The following is a 17,675-nucleotide window of genomic DNA, read 5'->3' as shown; positions in this document are numbered from 1 at the left end:
TCCCCCACCCCACAGTTTAAAAATTAATATCAACTCCTTACTCTAAACACCAATGAAAGGACATAATTGACCATTTTTCTAGTAGCAACTGGTTTTTTTTGTTTGTTTGTTTGTTTTTCTCTTGCGGTACGCGGGCCTCTCACTGTTGTGGCCTCTCCCATTGTGGAGCACAGGCTCGGGACGTGCAGGCTCAGCGGCCATGACTCACGGGCCCAGCCTCTCCTCAGCATGTGGGATCTTCCCGGACCGGGGCACGAACCCGTGTCCCCTACATCGGCAGGGGGACTCTCAACCACTGCACCACCAGGGAAGCCCAGTAGCAACTGTTTTAACATAACCAAATAACTCTAGGTAATGAGGGTATGTTCTTTTTTATGTAAGAATACCAGCTAATATTTGTAGAAGTAATGGTATAATTAGGAATCACCATTTCAACTCCTAATAAAATACCTGATTCAGGCAAAAACCATCTACAGATGATAAAAATTATTAGGTGAGAGGCAGATGGAGAATTGGAAATATAACCCCACAGATTATTTGGTTATTTCAAGGGGAAAAACACAACTTTACAATAGAGCGATTACCTTAACCTAGTGGTCTATCTTGGCATCACAGAAAGTGGAATAACCAGGCATTATGTGCTTCTTGTTGGGGTGCAGCTTGAGGTAAACAGCATCACCTGTGAAGTGTTTTGTAAAAATTGTTTAACCTGAATCTGTTCAAGGCTTTTAGATTGACTTTCAGTTTACAGAAAATGCAGAGATTAGAGCAGGAGCAAACTATGGCCCTTAGGCCAAATCCAGCCTGTAGCCCTTGAGCTAAGAATGGTTTTTACATTTTTAAAGGATTGTTAGAATAAGACAGAAATAAACCAAGAAACAAAAAAGAATATGTGACAGAGATAGTATGTGGCCCACAAAGCCTAAAATATTTATTTTCTGGACTTTTAAGGAAAATTTGCCAACCCTATTTTAGAGGAACAAGTCTAATTGCTACAAGGAAGCAATTAGACAAATCTGGAAAGTGGGCATCCCATAGGAAAACTGGCTGGGTCTATTCAATGTCATAGAAAACGAAAAGATAGGGGTGGGAATTTATTCAAGATTAGAAGAGACTTAACAAATGTAGAAAACAAACTTATGGTTACCGGGGATAAGGGGGTAGAGGGATAAATTGGGAGATTGGGATTGACATATACACACTACTATATATAAAATAGATAACTAGGGGCTTCCCTGGTGGCGCAGTGGTTGAGAGTCCCCCTGCCGATGCGGGGGACACGGGTTTGTGCCCCAGTCTGGGAGGATCCCACATGCTGTGGAGCGGCTAGGCCCGTGAGCCATGGCCACTGGGCCTGCGCGTCCGGAGCCTGTGCTCCGCAACAGGAGAGGCCACAGCAGTGGGAGGCCCGCGTACTGCACACACACACAAAAAAGATAACTAATAAGAACCTACTGTACAGCACAGGGAACTCTACTTACTACTCTGTAATGGCCTGTATGGGAAAAGAATCTAAAAAAAGGATATATGTATATCTGATTCACTTTGCTGTACACCTGAAACTAACACAACATTGTAAATCAACTATACCCCAATAAAAATTAAAAATAAAATAAAATAGCATGAGAAAAAAACAAGATTAAAAGACTTGAGAATTAATATTGTTAAAATGACCATACTGCCCAAAGCAATCTACAGATTTATTGCAATTCCTATCAAAATACCCATGACATTTTTCACAGAACTAGAGCAAATAATCCTAAAATTCATTTGAAACCACAGAAGACCCTGAGTTGCCAAAGCAATCTTGGGAAAGAAGAGCAAAGCTGGAGGTATCACCCTCCAAGACTTTAGACTATACTACAAAGCTACAATAATCAAAATGGCCTGGTACTGGCAAAACAAAAAACAAAAAACCAGACACATAGATCAGTGGAACAGAATAGAGAGCTCAGGAATAAACCCAGGCACCTATGGTCAATTAATCTACAGCAGAGCAGGCAAGAATATACAATGAGGGAAAGATAGACTCTTCAATAAGTGGTGCTGGGAAAACTGGTCAGCTACATGTAAAACAGTGAAATTAGAACATTTTCTCACACCATATTAAAAAAAAAATGGATAAAGACCTAAATGTAAGACCTGGAGTCTTAAAACTCCTGGAAGAGAACATAGGCAAAACATCCTTTGACATAAATTGTAACAATATATTTTGAGATCTGTCTGGTAAGGCAAAAGAAACAAAAGCAAAAATAAACAAAGGGACCTAATTAAACTTAAAAGCTTCTGCACAGCAAAGGAAACCATTGACAGTCTACTGAATGGGAGAAAATGTTTGCAAACAATATTACTGATAAGGGGTTAATATCCAAAATATATAAACAGGTCATACAGCTCAGTATCAAAAAAAAAAAAAAAAAACTCACAAAGAACCCAATCAAAAAATGGGCAGAACACCTGAATAGACATTTTTCTAAAGAACACGTACAGATGGCGAATAGGCACATGAGAAGATACTCAACATTGCTAATTATTAGAGAAATGCAAATCAAAACAACAATGAGGTATCACTGCACACCTGTCAGAATGGCTATCATCAAAAAGTCTACAAATAACATGGGACTGAGTGAACTGATGAGGATGATTATAATTTTTGTGACTTTGAATAAAAAAAAAAAATCCCGCGAGGACTCAGAGGCAAAAAATATACAAATGAATTTTCACTGCAAAGTAAAGGAGCTGTTACAGTGGAGGATTACTGGACTGAATGTCAATATTATGACATGGTATGAGTGTGTTTTGTGTTTGGTAATTGTAATCATTGTTGCTTTTGTTGTGGTCATCCATTTACAATGCTTGGTGTCAGTCTATCTCTTGTAAAAAAAAAAAAAAAGTCTACAAATAACAAATGTCGGCGGGGATGTGGAGAAAAGGGAATCCTCATACACTGTTGGTGGGAATGTAAATTGGTGCATCCACTATGGAAAGCAGTATGGAAATTCCTCAGAAAACTGAAATTAGAACTATCATATGATCTAGCAGTTCCACTCGTGGGTACATATTCAGAAAAAAATGAAAATATTAATTCAAAAAGATACATGGACTCCAATGTTTACAGCAGCACTATTTACAATATCCAAGACATGGGAACGGCCCAAGCGCCCATCAACAGACAATTGGCTTAAGAAGATGTGGTGTACACACACACACACACACACACACACACACACACACACACACACACACTGGAATACTACTCAGCCATAAAAAAGAGTGAAATTCTGCCATTTGTAGCAATGTGGATGGACCTAGAGAATATTATACTTAGTGAAATAAGTCAGACAAAGACAAATACTGTATGATATCATTATATGTGGATTCTAAAAAAATAAAACAAGTGAATGTAAATAGCAAAACAGAAACAGACTCCCAGATATAGAAAGCAAACTAAACTAGTGGTTACCACTGGGGAGAGGGAAGAGGGGAGGGGCAAGATATAGGGGTATGGAATTAAAAGATATAAACTACTGTGTATAAAATAGATAAGCAACAAGAATATATTGTATAGCCCAGTGAACTATAGCCATTATCTTATAATAACTTTTTTTTATTTATTTATTTTTGGCTGTGTTGGGTCTTCGTTTCTGTGTGAGGGCTTTCTCTAGTTGTGGTAAGTGGGGGCCACTCTTCATCACGGTGCGTGGGCCTTTCACTGTCGCAGCCTCTCTTGTTGCGGGGCACAGGCTGCAGACGTGCAGGCTCAGTAGTTGTGGCTCATGGGCCAGTTGCTCCGTGGCATGTGGGATCTTCCCAGACCAGGGCTCGAACCCGTGTCCCCTGCATTGGCAGGCAGATTCTCAACCACTGCGCCACCACGGAAGCCCTATCTTGTAATAACTTTTAATGGAGTATAATCTGTAAAAATCATTGAATCACCTGAAACTAATATAATGTAAATCAACTATACTTCAATAAAAAGTATATAAAAGTATATTGGGAACTTCTCCTTCCAGACAAGCTGGAATAATAGGAACCAGATTACCTTCCTACCTAAGAAAAACAAAAAAAAAAACTATATGAAACAATAGTTTTCAGGACACTGGGCATCAAACAATGAAGGATAGTGATCCCTGAGGGACGGCAAACAAAAGAGATGAGCCCTACAATTGTCCCATCCTGCGTTGAGTTTCCAGGCTCTGACATCAGGAGCAGGAACTGAGCAGAGCCCAGCAGATTCCCTGAGTTAACATGGAGCTGTGAGTCTAGGGAGACCAATGCAGCAACAGTTCATAGGACAGAGTATCAGAAAGAAAAGATAGATGGAGAGAACCAGAGATCTGCGAAGTTCTTTCTTGAATACTCAGCAGAGACTGATTAGCACAAGACATGAGCAAACTAGTCAAGACTGGGAATTTGAAGAAATTAGAAGCAGTGTTGCCCAGTGCTCACACAGTGATGGCAACAGGCACTGTTACCACCAGCTAGACAGGAAAATTTCATAATTCATTAGACATTCAGTAGAGTACTCAGGAAGGTCTTGCCTTTGTAGTAGGGAATAATTAGCTCTAGACTGAGCACTGCTCTGGACCTGCCTAACAAATCTTAAAAGCAAGATTCGAAAGGATCAAACCATGTCCAAGTAACTTAACTGTTTCCCAGAACAAAGCTCAAAAAGAATTATAGGAATAACAAAGAGGCAAGACATGATCCATAAAGAGGAAAATCAATCCATTGAAACTGACCCAAAGCTGACACAGATATTAGAATTAGCAGAGAAGAACATTAAGAGAGTGATTATAACTTGTACTCTGTATGTTCAGAAGTTGAGTAGAGACACAGAATATATAAAATAGATCCAAATAGAACTTCTAGGAATGAAAACTACAATGTCTGAGATGAAAAGTACACTGACAAGATTCATTGCAGATTAGACATTGCAGAGGAAAAGATTAGGGAATTTGAAGGCATAGCAATAGAAATTCTCCACGATGAAACACAAAAAGGAAAAGAAAAGAGCATCAGTTAGCTGCAGGACAACTTCAAGTGGCCTAATACAAGTGTAATTGGATTCCCCAAAGAGAGGGAAGTACAGAAATAATATCTGAAGAAATTGCTGAAAATTACCCAAACTTGATGGAAAGTATAAACCCACAGATCTGAGAAGCTCAAGGAACACCAGACAAAGAAACATGAAGAAAACTACACTGTCAGTTAACAATTTACTGCCTTTCAGCGCCAGATGCACCCTCAGTACACACTCTGAGATAAACAAAGGAATTCTTTAAAGTTAGCGTGATGTTAAGCTTTCTTAATACAGGGCTCTGGTGCTAGAGGGACACTGTAGGAGAAAGAAGCTCTCCTGCTGGCGCCGGTTGGGGGTCAGAGGTGTCAGTGTGAGGACATCTGGTGTAGCCTTCCACAACATGGTCTTTTTGCAATGTTTGCACCCTTGTCCTTTCTTCAGCTCTTTGAACATATAAACTAGAACCTCCATGTGACCCTGTGCTCTGAAGGCTTCCTTCCCCCATCAACACTCAGACTCTCTCCTGCATGTCATTGGTTGCCAGTTACCTGCTCCCCACCTGCACTCCACAGTATAGCTTATTGTTTGCCTGGGAACTCCAGACCACTTCTGACCTGGCCAAACTAGCAGACTTCTCTGCTATCCAGTGGGGCTATACCATACCTCCTCCCAATGAGGTCTGAACCCTTCCACATCTGTCCTTTATGGATATTCTCATTCAGCTATAGTGTACCATACAGGGTTTCCTTATTTCTTTTAGTTACTCTTTTATCATGGTTAATAACCCTTTATATTAAATTCCCTCTTTTTTTTTACATCTTTATTGGAGAATAATTGCTTTACAATGGTGTGTTAGTTTCTGCTTTATAACAAAGTGAATCAGCTATACTTATACATATATCCTCATAGGTCTTCCCTCTTGCGTCTCCCTCCCTCCCACTCTCCCTATCCCACCACTCTAGGTGGTCGCAAAGCACTGAACTGATCTCCCTGTGCTATGCGGCTGCTTCCCACTAGCTATCTATTTTACATTTGGTAGTGTTTATATGTTCATATATATACACTACCACTCTCTCACTTTGTCCCAGCTTACCCTTCCCCCTCCCCATGTCCTCAAGTCCATTCTGTAGTAGGTCTGCATCTTTATTTCCGTCCTGCCCCTAGGTTCTTCATGACCCTTTTTTTTTTTTTTTAGATTCCATATATATGTGTTAGCATATGGTATTTGTTTTTCTCTTTCTGACTTACTTCACTCTGTATGACAGACTCTAGGTCCATCCACCTCACTACAAATAACTCAATTTCGTTTCTTTTTATGGCTGAGTAATATTCCGTTGTATATTTGTGCCACATCTTCTTTATTCATTCATCTTAAATTTCCCCTCTTAATCTACTATGTGATTTCTTTCTCCTGGTTGGACCCAACTGCTACACGCACTAAGGCACACAATAATCAAATTGCTTAAAACTGGTGATAGAGGGAAAATCTTAAAAGCAACCAGAGAAAAAGACACAGTACGTAAAGAGGAACAAAGAAATGAATGACATCGTATTTCTCATCAAAAATAATGTCAGAGGGAATATAATGGAGCACATCTTTAAAGAACTGAAAAGAAATCTTTCAATCTAGAATTCTACACACAGTGAAAATATATTTTGTAAGTTAAGGTGAAAAACATTTTCAGATATACAAAATAATTTATCAGCAGATTTACACTGTAAAAAAATGCTAAAAGAAGTTTTTCAGGCAAAAGGGAAAATGATACCAGGTGGAAATCTGGATCTACACGGAAGAACGGAGAGAGCTAGAAATGGTAATTATATGTAAATACAGTTTTTTTCTTATTATTGAAATGTCTTTAAATCATAATTGACTATTTAAACAAAAATGATAACAGTGTATTATGGGGTTTATAACATTTGTAAAAATAAAATGCATTACAACAATAGCCTAAAGGTCAGAAGGGGAGAAATGGAAGTATGCTATTATAAAATTATTATACTATATGTGAAGTGGAAGGATAACACTTAATGGTAGACTGTGGTAAGTTAAAATGAATATCATATACCCTAAAGCAATCACTAAAATAATAAAACAAAGAATTATAGCTAATAAGCCAACAAACAAGATAAAATGGAATCATAAAAATATTTCATTAATTTTTTAAAGGCAGAAAGAGAGGAAAAATAGAAGAACATATAGTACAAATAGAAAACAAATAGAAGGTGATAGACTCAAACCTAAACTTATCAATAGGTCACATTAAATGTAAATGGTTAAAACACCAGCAGTTAAAAAGCAGAATCTGTCTGATTGGATAAAAAAGTAAGGCACTAATAGGTTAAAAATAAAAGGATGGAAAAATTATACCATACTATTGCTAGTCAAAAGAAAGGTGAAGTGGCTACATTATTTAATATCAAATAATGTAATAAAGTACATTCCAGAGCAAAGAATATTACCAGCAATAGAGAAGCCCATTTCATAATGGTGAAGAGGTCACTCAAGAGAACATAACAGTCCTAAATGTTTATGCCTTTAATAACAGAGTTTCAAAATACATGAAGCAAAAAGTGATAGGACTGAAAGCAAAAATAGACAAATTCACAATTCAATTTATCTCTCTCAATTACTGATAGAACAAGTAAACAGAAAATAAGGATATAGGAGACTTGAACCAACTATCAACCAGGTCTGATTAGACCTAGACTTGATAGAATACTCCACCTAACAATAGCAGGATGTACATTATTTTCAAGTACACATCTTACCAAGATAGACCATATTATGGGCCGTAAAAGTCTAAATGAATTAAAAATAAGTGAGGTTTATCCTAGGAATTTAGGGTTGATTTAACCTTCAAATATTAATTAATATAATTCACCTATTAACATACTAAAAGAGAAAGACCATATGATTATGTCAGACACAAAGCATTTGACCAAATCCAACATCCATTCCTGATGAAAACTCTCAGCAGGCTAGGAATCGAAGAGAACTTTTTGATAAGGGTCATTTACAAAAAAACCTGCAGGTAACATACTTAAATGGCAAAAGACTCCTGAGGTTAGGAACAAGGCAAGGATGTCTGCTCTCTCCACTTCACTTTTTTTTTTTTAATTGAGGTATAATTGACACATAACATTATATTAGTTTCAGTTGTACAACATAATAACTTGATACTTGTATAAATTGTAAAATGATAGCCACAGTAAATCTGGTTAACATCTGTGACCATACATAGTTAGAAAATTTTTTCCTTATAAAAACTTTTATTAGCTATAGTCAACATGCTGTATATTACATCCCCATGACTTATTTTATAACTGGAAATTTGTACCTTTTGACCTCCTTCACCTGTTTCACCCACCCTTGCCTCTGGCAACTACCAATCTGTTCTCTGTATCTATGAGCTTGGGTATATTTTTGGTTTTGGTTTTGCTTTTTTTAGATTCCACATATAAGTGAGATCATATGGTATTTGTCTTTCTTTGTCTGACTTATTTCACTTAGCAGATTCCCTCTACGTCTATACATGTTGTTGCAGATGGCAAGACTTCATTATTTTTATGGCTGAATAATATCCCATTGTATATATGTACACCATATTTTCTTTATCTGCTTATTCATCAGTGGACACTTAGGTTGTTTCCATATCTTGGCTGTTGTAAATAATGCTGCAATGAACATGGAAGTGCATACATCTTTTCGAGTGTCTTTTTTTTTTTTAATTTATTTATTTTTGGCCGCATTGGGTCTTTGTTGCTGCATGCGGGCTTTCTCTAGTTGGGGCGAGCGGGAGCTACTCTTCGTTGTAGTGCACAGGCTTCTCCTTGCAGTGGCTTGTCTTGTTGTGGAGCATGGGCTCTAGGGTGCACAGGCTTCAGTAGTTGTGGTGTGCAGGCTCTAGTTGTGGCTTGTGGGTCTAGAGTGCAGGCTCAGTAGTTATGGCGCACGGGCTTAGTTGCTCCGTGGCATGTGGGATCTTCCCGGACCAGGGATTGAACCCGTGTCCCCTGCATTGGCAGGAGAGTTCTTAACCACTACACCACCAGGGAAGTCCCATGAGTTCTTTTTTGCCTCTGCTGCTTCCCACAGCACCTGAGTGATCCACAGTCTGGACATAACAAATTCCAGTTTGTCTCTAGGTGTCCTATTTCCCAGAGGATCAAAAACTTTAGACTTGAACAGATTTCAGATTTCTCAGATAGAATATGCTTCCAGATATGAACTTAGAATCTACTTTGTTTAAATTTTTCTAGTTTTGGTTTTCACAAATTCAGCAAACATTTATTGAGAACTGACTACCAGCTACAGGCAAGGCATCAAGTTATCCATCACTTTATCTTATTTTCTGATGCATTTCAAAGGAAGTTGGAGACATCAGTATACTTTACTCCTTAATACTTTAGGATGTATACCATTAACTAGAGTTCAGCGTTTGTTTACAGTTTCTTTTGTATTTGTGTCTGTAACTTTGTGTGCCAGGCACATGATAGGTGCTTATCAAACGTCTATTGAATATATGAATGACTGAGTCAGATCAAAACACAAAAAGAAAGAAGACTGGAGTGTGTGCATTCATGGAAGTGGTAGAACCCTATGCAGTTTGCAAAGGGCATTTTGTATCTGCTGCCTTGCCAGTCTCAAAATAAAATTCCTTCCACCATACTTTCCGTTCAATCCATTACATGTATACGAAGGCCCACACATACCTGTGTTAGAATATTCCTTTCTCAGAGGCAAAACATTCCATTCTCAGAAGCTAGGAAGAGGGAATCTTTTAGGAAAATGAGGACAGAATAAATCGATGCTCCTCTTCCTGGTGTGGCTCTGGGGTCACGCTGGGCATGAGCCATGACAAAAACGAGGAACAGCTGATTAGGGTTTAAAGGGAGGTTTGCTTGTTTGCTTGCTTGCTTGCTTGCTTATTTGGGGGGGCTTTTGGTCTCAGTATCTCATGGCCTAGCCAGGCTGTCCTCCATATAGACCTGTCACTTTTAGGCGGACGGATGGGTTAAAGAATGGGCAGTTTCTGCTTATCCAAATTCTGCCCATTTTTCCAGGACCAGCTGGCAGTTCAGCTCCTTCGTGAAGACTTCCCTCACCATTCTAGCAGTGATTGCTTCATTTTCTGAGCTCATTATCACTGACTTAGCACTTACTATTCATTGCCTTGGAGATTTTGTTTTAACTTATTTTTTTATTGAGGTATAATTGATTTACAATATTACATTAGTTTTAAGTGTACACATAGTGATTCAAAATTTTTTAGATTATATTCCATTGAAAGTTATTATAAAATATTGACTGTATTTCCTGTGCTGTATAATATATCCTTATAGCTTATTTATTTATTTTAAATAATTTTATTGATTTATTTATTTATTTTGGCTGCGTTGGGTCTTTGTTGCTGTGCTCGGGCTTTCTCTAGTTGTGAGTGGGGGCTAGTCTTCGTTTCAGCGCGCGGGCTTCTCATTGTGGTGGCTTCTCTTGTTGCGGAGCACGGGCTCTAGGCGTGTGGGCTTCAGTAGTTGCGGCTCGTGGGCTCAGTAGTTGTGACTCACGGGCTCTAGAGCGCAGGCTCAGTAGCTGTGGCGCACGGGCTTAGTTGCTCCACAGCATGTGGGATCATCCTGGACCAGGGCTCGAACCCGTGTCCCCTGCATTGGCAGTCGGATTCTTAACCACTGTGCCACCGGGGAAGGCCCGCTTATTTATTTTTTACATAGTAGATTGTACCTCTTTATCCCCTACCCTAATCTGCCCCTCCCCCTTCCCTCTTCCCACTGGTAACCGCTAGTTTGTTCTCTATATCTGTGAGTCTGTTTCTGTTCTGTTATATTCATTAGTTTGTTTTATTTTTTTAATTCCATGTATAAGTGATAACATACAGTATCTGTCTTTCTCTGACTTTATTTCACTAAGCATAATACCCTCCAGGTTCATCTATGTTGCTGAAAATGGCAAAAGTTCATTTTTCTTTAATGGCTGAATAGTATTCCCGTGTGTGTGTGTGTGTGTGTATCACATCTTCTTTTAAAAATTTTTTAAAAATTTTATTGGAGTGTAGTTGATTTACAATGGTGTGTTAATTTCAGATGTACAGCAAAATGGTTCAGTTATACATATACAGGAAAATAATCTGAAAAAGAATGAATATAGGTTATTACAGAATATTTAGTAGAGTTCCCTGTGCTATACATTACGTCCTTGTTGGTTATCTATTTTATATATAGTAGTGTGTGTATGTTAATCCCAAGCTCCTAATTTATCCCTCCCTCCCACGTTTCCCCTTTGGTAACCATGAGTTTGTTTTTGAAATCTGTGAGTCTGTTTCTGTTTTGTAAATAAGTTCATTTATATCATTTTTTAAAAATTAGATTCCACATATGAGTGATATCATATGATATTTGACTTTCTATGTCTGACTTACTTCACTTAGTATGATAATCTCTGGGTCCATCCATGTTGCTGCAAATGACATTATTTTGTTCTTTTTTATGGCTGAGTAATATTCTATTGTATATATGTACCACATCTTTTTTATCCATTCCTCTGTTGATGGATATTTAGGTTGCATTCATGTCTTGGATATTGTAAATAGTGCTGTAGTAAACACTGGGGAGAATGTATCTTTTCAAATTATGGTTTTGTCCAGATATATGTCCAGGAGTGGGATTGCTGGATCATATGGTAGTTCTATTTTTAGTTTTTTAAGGAACTTCCATACTGTTCTCCATAGTGGTTGTACCATTTTACATTCCCACCAGCAGTGTAGGAGGGTTCCCTTTTTTCCACACCCTCTCCAGCATTTATTGTTTGTAGAGTTTTTGATGATGGCCATTCTGACCAGTGTAAGGTGATACCTCTATGTAGTTTTGATTTGCATTTCTCGGATAATTAGTGATGTTGAGCATCTTTTCATGTGCCTTTTGGCCATCTGTGTGTCTTCTTTGGAGAAATGTCTATTTAGATCTTCTGCCCATTTTTTGATTGGGTTGTTTGTTTTGTTTGTTTGTTTGTTTGTTTGTTTTGATGGCTAAGTTCTCCAAATATTTATTACAGTGGGTCATCAGCAGTAACAGGGCTGGGGGAGGGACACACGAGACTCATTTGCCCTTCAGGTAGAGCTTGGCGGTCTGCCAGCCTGCGGGGGCTTCCTTCAGGCCCGCCTTCCGCCAGATGCGCCTCAGGTCTCTCTCGAACCTCATCTGCTTCCGTTTCAGGCGTCCCTCCCTGACTTTCTGCCGCAGGAACCAGGTCCTCTTGACCAGCTTGCAGTACTTGTGATGATTCATCTTCTGCCGGCGGATCTTGAGCACGTTTTTGGACTGTATCTGGGGTGCGTCCCAGACCTCCTTACCCCCCTGCTCGACCCCTTCCCCCACCTGGCTGGGTGGACACTCATAGACTTGGGCTGGAGACACAGTCCCTGGGGCCCCAGCATCCAGTCTGGGCAGGAGGTAGCGAACGGTCAGCCAGCTCGCCAGGGGGCTGATAGACATCTTCCTGGGGACCAGCATCTCCTCAAGCTCCATGTGGACCCACCTGTCAGGGAGGGAGGCAACCCCACTTGGGCCTATTGGTTGCATGCTGTAGCGAGGCCTGCAGGCATGCCTGCCCAACACCTCGCAGACAGGCCAAGGCCCACTACAACCTGCCCGGGGAACAGCCCTGAGCAGCTGGGAAGTCAGGCGCACCATGAACATGGTCTGTGCTTGGCGGCGTTCCCAGGCACTCAGCGGAGCGCGCAGGTGGTGTCGACGCTCGGGTCTTAGGCCCCGAGCCCCAGCCAGCGGCGGTCGCCTCCGCCTTCCCTGGAGCTCGCACATCGCGGCCTCACACCGACTCTTCCCAGATGCAACCGGGAGACTCAGCTGACCATTCCACCACGCTCGGGTTGTTTGTTTTTTTGACATAGAGTTGCATGAGCTGTTTGTATGTTTTGGAGATTAATCCCTTGTCAGTCACTTCGCAAATAATACCCTCCAGTTTCATCTGTGTTGTTGCAAATGGTGAAATTACATTCTTTTTTATGACTGAGTAATATTCCTGTTTGTGTGTGTGTGTGTGTGTGTGTGTGTGTGTGAAATCTTCTTTATACATTCATCTGTTGATGGACAGAATGGTACTTGCTGACACCAGTGTCCACATGGTAGAGCAAGCTCCCAAAAATGGCTGCCACCAGTGTCTTTGTCCCTAGGGTGAGCTCCAGTTGCCTCCTGCTTCTCGGGGAGACTCTACAAGATCAGCAAGTGTGTCTGACCCAGGCTCCTTTCAAATTACTGCTTCTGCCCTGGGTCCTGGAGCAGGTGGGATTTTGTGTGCACCCTTTAAAAGTGGAGTCTCTATTTTCACTGCAGTAATTTTTCATTATCCTAATTTCAAGCTCATATTCACATTTTCCCAACTGACCTTCAAAGATGTACTTTACTCTTGGTTTGCAAACCGGAATCCAATCCAGGACTATGCATTATGTTTGTTGCATTATATCTGGTCCCTTAAGTATTATTTATTGTAGTACAATTCCTCTTTTTCATTGACATGTTGAAGAAGCTGGGCCAGTTGACATGTAGAAAGTTCCAGCTTCTGTATTTGTCTGGCTGCTTCCTCATAGTGACATTTAGCTCATTCTTCTATTCCCTGGCATTGCCTATTAACTGGAGGTTATATATTAAAGCTTACTGGATTCAAATCAAACATTTTGGCTAGAAGATGTACATTTATGATGATAATGTGAGATCCTCCATTATTCAGTTGTGTTTTCTCGCTTTTGACAAGACATGTAATCTGTGGCATCTTCAGGCATTGATTTTGAAGGATTCTGCTTTCAGCACCACCAAATACTGGAACATAATTTCTCATCCTTTGTGGTCATTGAACGTTTTGATAAAAATAGCATATCACCAACTAAAATTTTCGCACGTAACTTTCCTATGATTCCTATGGTCATATGGTTTTGGTTCATATAATTTAGTATTCATATTTTGGAAAATGAAACAGTATTAGTTTTAGACTAACATAAATTATATTTTATCTGTAAAAATGAGATTAAGAAGATTTCAAATGGATAAGATTACCTGACAAACCAAGAATTGTGTTTTAATGAGTACAGGTTTGGGAACATGCGAAGTACAATCAAGGCATGACTGGACTTATTTTTAACTAAAATCATGATACTAAAGTTAACTAAACACAGAGGGGTTTGAGAGCTGCAGCCTGGTGGTGGGTCTCCTTCCCTGGAGTGGGAGTGCTGGGCTTGAACAGAAGTTTCTGGGCCATTGGTCCCTGGAGAGACCATAGCATGTGATTTTATGACTCTGATTGGCATATAAGATCATCCAGGAGACTCCCAAACTGGAATTTGGCTTCATATGCCAATTTCTTTGAAGGGATGCAGGGATCAGCAAACTTTTTATTTGTTATCTCACCATTGCTGGTGGGCAGGAGTCAGCCTGGCTTAACTGAGCCCCTATGCTCTAGGTCTTACAAGCCCCTCCACAGGCACACCCCCTCCTTCCAGAGGAACCACTCTCCAGACTTTTATGTTAATCAATCCTTTCCTTTGTGGCTGGCAGGGGCTACTCTTCGTTGCGGTGTGCGGGCTTCTCATTGCGGTGGCTTCTCTTGTTGCGGAGCATGGGCTCTAGGCACGCAGGCTTCAGTAGTTGCAGCATATAGGCTCAGTAGTTGTGGCGCAGGCTCTAGAGTGCAAGCTCAGTAGTTGTGGCAAACGGGCTTAGTTGCTCCGCAGCATGTGCGATCTTCCCAGACTAGGGCTTGAACCCATGTCCCCTGCATTGGTAGGTGGATTCTTAACTGCTGCAACACCAGTGAAGTCCCTTCTCTGATTAGTCTTCAAGATAGATTCCTAGCAGTAAAATTAATGGGTCAGAAAGTGTAACCATGGAAGATAATTTCAGGACTTCTGTGGATTTACTCCATAATCAGAAGGATAGCCTTTATTCTGTTTAATTCTTCTACAGTGTAAACTAGCTACACTTTGTTTAGTGTGGCAGCAAACTATAGAATCAGTAAGCAATTTCCTTGTATTGGATCATCAGACTCGTTTTCTTCCTCAGATTCATCTGGAAATGTATTTCTTTTCCTTTTTTTTCCTTTCTAATGTATCCCTCCCTCCCCCCTCCTCCACTTCCCCTTTGGTAACCATAAATTTGTTTTCTATGTCTGTGAGTCTGTTTTTGGTTTTTTTTTGTTTTTTGGCTGCATTGGGTCTTAGTTGCGGCAGGTGAGACCTTCGCTGAGGCATGCAGGATCTTTCATTGCAGCGCACAGGCTCTTTATGGTGTGCGGGCTTCTCGCTAGTTGTGGCATGCAGGTTTTCTCTTTCTAGTTGTGGTACACAGGCTCCAGAATGCGTGGGCTCTGTAGTTTGCGGCACACGGGCTCTATAGTTGAGGCGTTCAGGCTTAGTTGCCCTGCAGCATGTGGGATCTTAGTTCCCCAACCCGGGATCAAACCCATGTCCCCTGCATTGGGAGGCGGATTCTTTACCACTGGACCACCAGGGAGGTCCCTGTTTTTGTTTTATAAATAATTTCATTTGAACTATTCTTTAGATTCAACGTATAAGTGATGTCATATAATATTTGTCTTTCTCTGTCTGACTTTTTTCACTTAGTATGATAAACTCTAGGTCCATCTGGAAATGTACTTCTTTCATGCTTCCTAATACCCATTCATTTGGGTGTATGTAGTAATTATGGCTGATTGGCGGGAAAGCTTAGAGCTGTTGATTCTCATTGTATAGAAATAGCAATTATCCATGATCAAATGTATAAATAAAGACATTGATTCAGTATGCTTTGAGGATTCACTTTCCAGAACTTAAGTTCTATCAATTGAATGTTTTAATATGCATGCTTCTATGTTGTTGCTTTCACTTTAGCAGATGTAAAATGCGTGTGTTCATTTACCTGTTTCATGTCCTTCCTTGAAAGCAGGGCTGCGTCCTAGTCAGTGCCTAACATCTTTCCTTGCCTGTGGTGGATGTTCAATAACTGTGTGTTGGAATAGTATTGGATTACCATGTTATTTGGAATTGTTGCTTTTTGCTCTTCCTCTTAATATGTTAGGTCTATTAATGAATGATCATTTTGATTTTTACAGCACCTTCTCCTCTACCTAGGAGCTCTGAGGTGGCAGGTTGTTTGGATTCTTTTGGTTTGGAATAATTATTCTGACATTTAAATGAGCCTCTGTCTGAAAGTGCAGAAATTTTCATTTCTATCTTTTTAAGCTTCCTTGCTCCCGAGAAGTTTCAGGTTTATAAGACTGCAGTTAATTAATCTCCACCATCGCATCCCAGATAAGACGGGAGGTGACAGAAAGGAAGCAGAAACAAGTTTAAATAGAATAGTGCTTAGCAGTGAGATAGCGCTTTATACTTGAAAGCCTTCGCAGACATTAACTAATCAATTTTCCAACACATTGGAGAAGTCGGAAATGGGTTTTCATTATGTACTTAATTGCTGAGAAAGTGAGATATGCTTTTACTCTCTTAACTCTTCCTGAGAAGTGGACATTCACTTGGAACAACTTACTTTTTTTTTTTTAAAGTTTAGGTGTGTTTATTTATTTTTAAATTTATTTATTTTGATTATTTTTGGCTGCGTTGGGTCTTCGTTGCTGTGCATGGGCTTTCTCTAGTTGTGGCAAGCTGGAGCTACTCTTCGTTGTGGTGCGCGGGCTTCTCATTGCAGTGGCTTCTCTTGTTGCGAACCACAGGCTCTAGAGTGCGTGGGTTTCAGTAGTTGTGGCACACGGGCTCAGTAGTTGTGGCTCACGGGCTCTAGAGTGCAGGCTCAGTAGTTGTGGCACACGGGCTTAGTTGCTCTGTGGCATGTGGGATCTTCCCGGACCAGGGCTCGAACCCGTGTCCCCTGCATTGGCAGGCGGATTCTTAACCATTGCGCCACCAGGGAAGCCCCTCTGTTTTTCTTAATCTGAATTTTTAAAAAGAGACTCATCCTTTGACCTTCCATTTTTCTCAGGAGACAACTGAGTCAACTTCAAGGCTTATAGGTTTCGTCTTCACGAAGTCAACACACTAGGCAGTTTGCAGAAGCAGTAAGCTCCTCACCATTTTGGAGAAACAAGAAGATAGAACAGATGCCAACTCAGAACACAAAGTAACGTCTAATTGCCCCTGAAAGGTGGTTTGGCTGTGGGTAGAGTTAGTTTGTCCCATGTGTTTGAAGGTCTGAGGAAACCGAGGCCAGATTGCTTACATGAATTGCTTATGTTCACCCAGTTAGGAATGGAGTCCCGTGACAGGTGATCCCTGTCCCAATACTTTTTGGTTCTTAACCTTTTTTCCATCAAGACACATGTTTAATTTGCCCAGAGAGCTAGCTCTAACTATAATACAATACCTTTTCTCTTCTAGTCAAGAAAATATAGCAAGTGAACATTTTGAATTTGTGACTATTGAAATTTTCTGAAGAAATGAAATATTTACTTCATTACTCTGTTAGTAATAACAAGTGACTTGCAACATATCTCACAACTGATCATGACCAAACAGTATGTTCATAGTTAGAGCTTTATATAATATCTTTTAATTAATATTTTTTTCAAAATAGTAAATGGACATCATTAGAAGTCTTTCAGTATGTTTGATTTCTT

At 40.0% G+C, this 17,675-nt stretch overlaps 2 protein-coding genes across 3 annotated transcripts in view; one reads left to right on the top strand and one right to left on the bottom strand.

The window, feature by feature from the left end:
• The window catches only part of BICDL1 (BICD family like cargo adaptor 1), a gene marked incomplete at its 3' end in the record, with an annotated part of 95,578 nt that overhangs the window by 32,746 nt on the left and 45,157 nt on the right, over window positions 1-17,675 (top strand). The window lies entirely within an intron of this gene.
• Window positions 11,858-12,736, bottom strand: LOC309970267 (small ribosomal subunit protein mS38-like; the record flags this gene model as incomplete). Its single annotated transcript, XM_082852552.1, has 1 exon — window positions 11,858-12,736. One exon carries the CDS (start codon window positions 12,734-12,736, stop codon window positions 12,137-12,139), a length of 600 nt encoding a protein of 199 aa, XP_082708678.1. The 3' UTR covers window positions 11,858-12,136.

The sequence above is a fragment of the Leucopleurus acutus genome (genome assembly GCF_964270905.1).
Source record: "Leucopleurus acutus genome assembly, chromosome: 13".
Lineage (NCBI taxonomy): Eukaryota > Metazoa > Chordata > Mammalia > Artiodactyla > Delphinidae > Leucopleurus > Leucopleurus acutus.
Note: the sequence above shows the minus strand (reverse complement) of the source record. Positions and strands in the feature narration are given on the sequence as shown.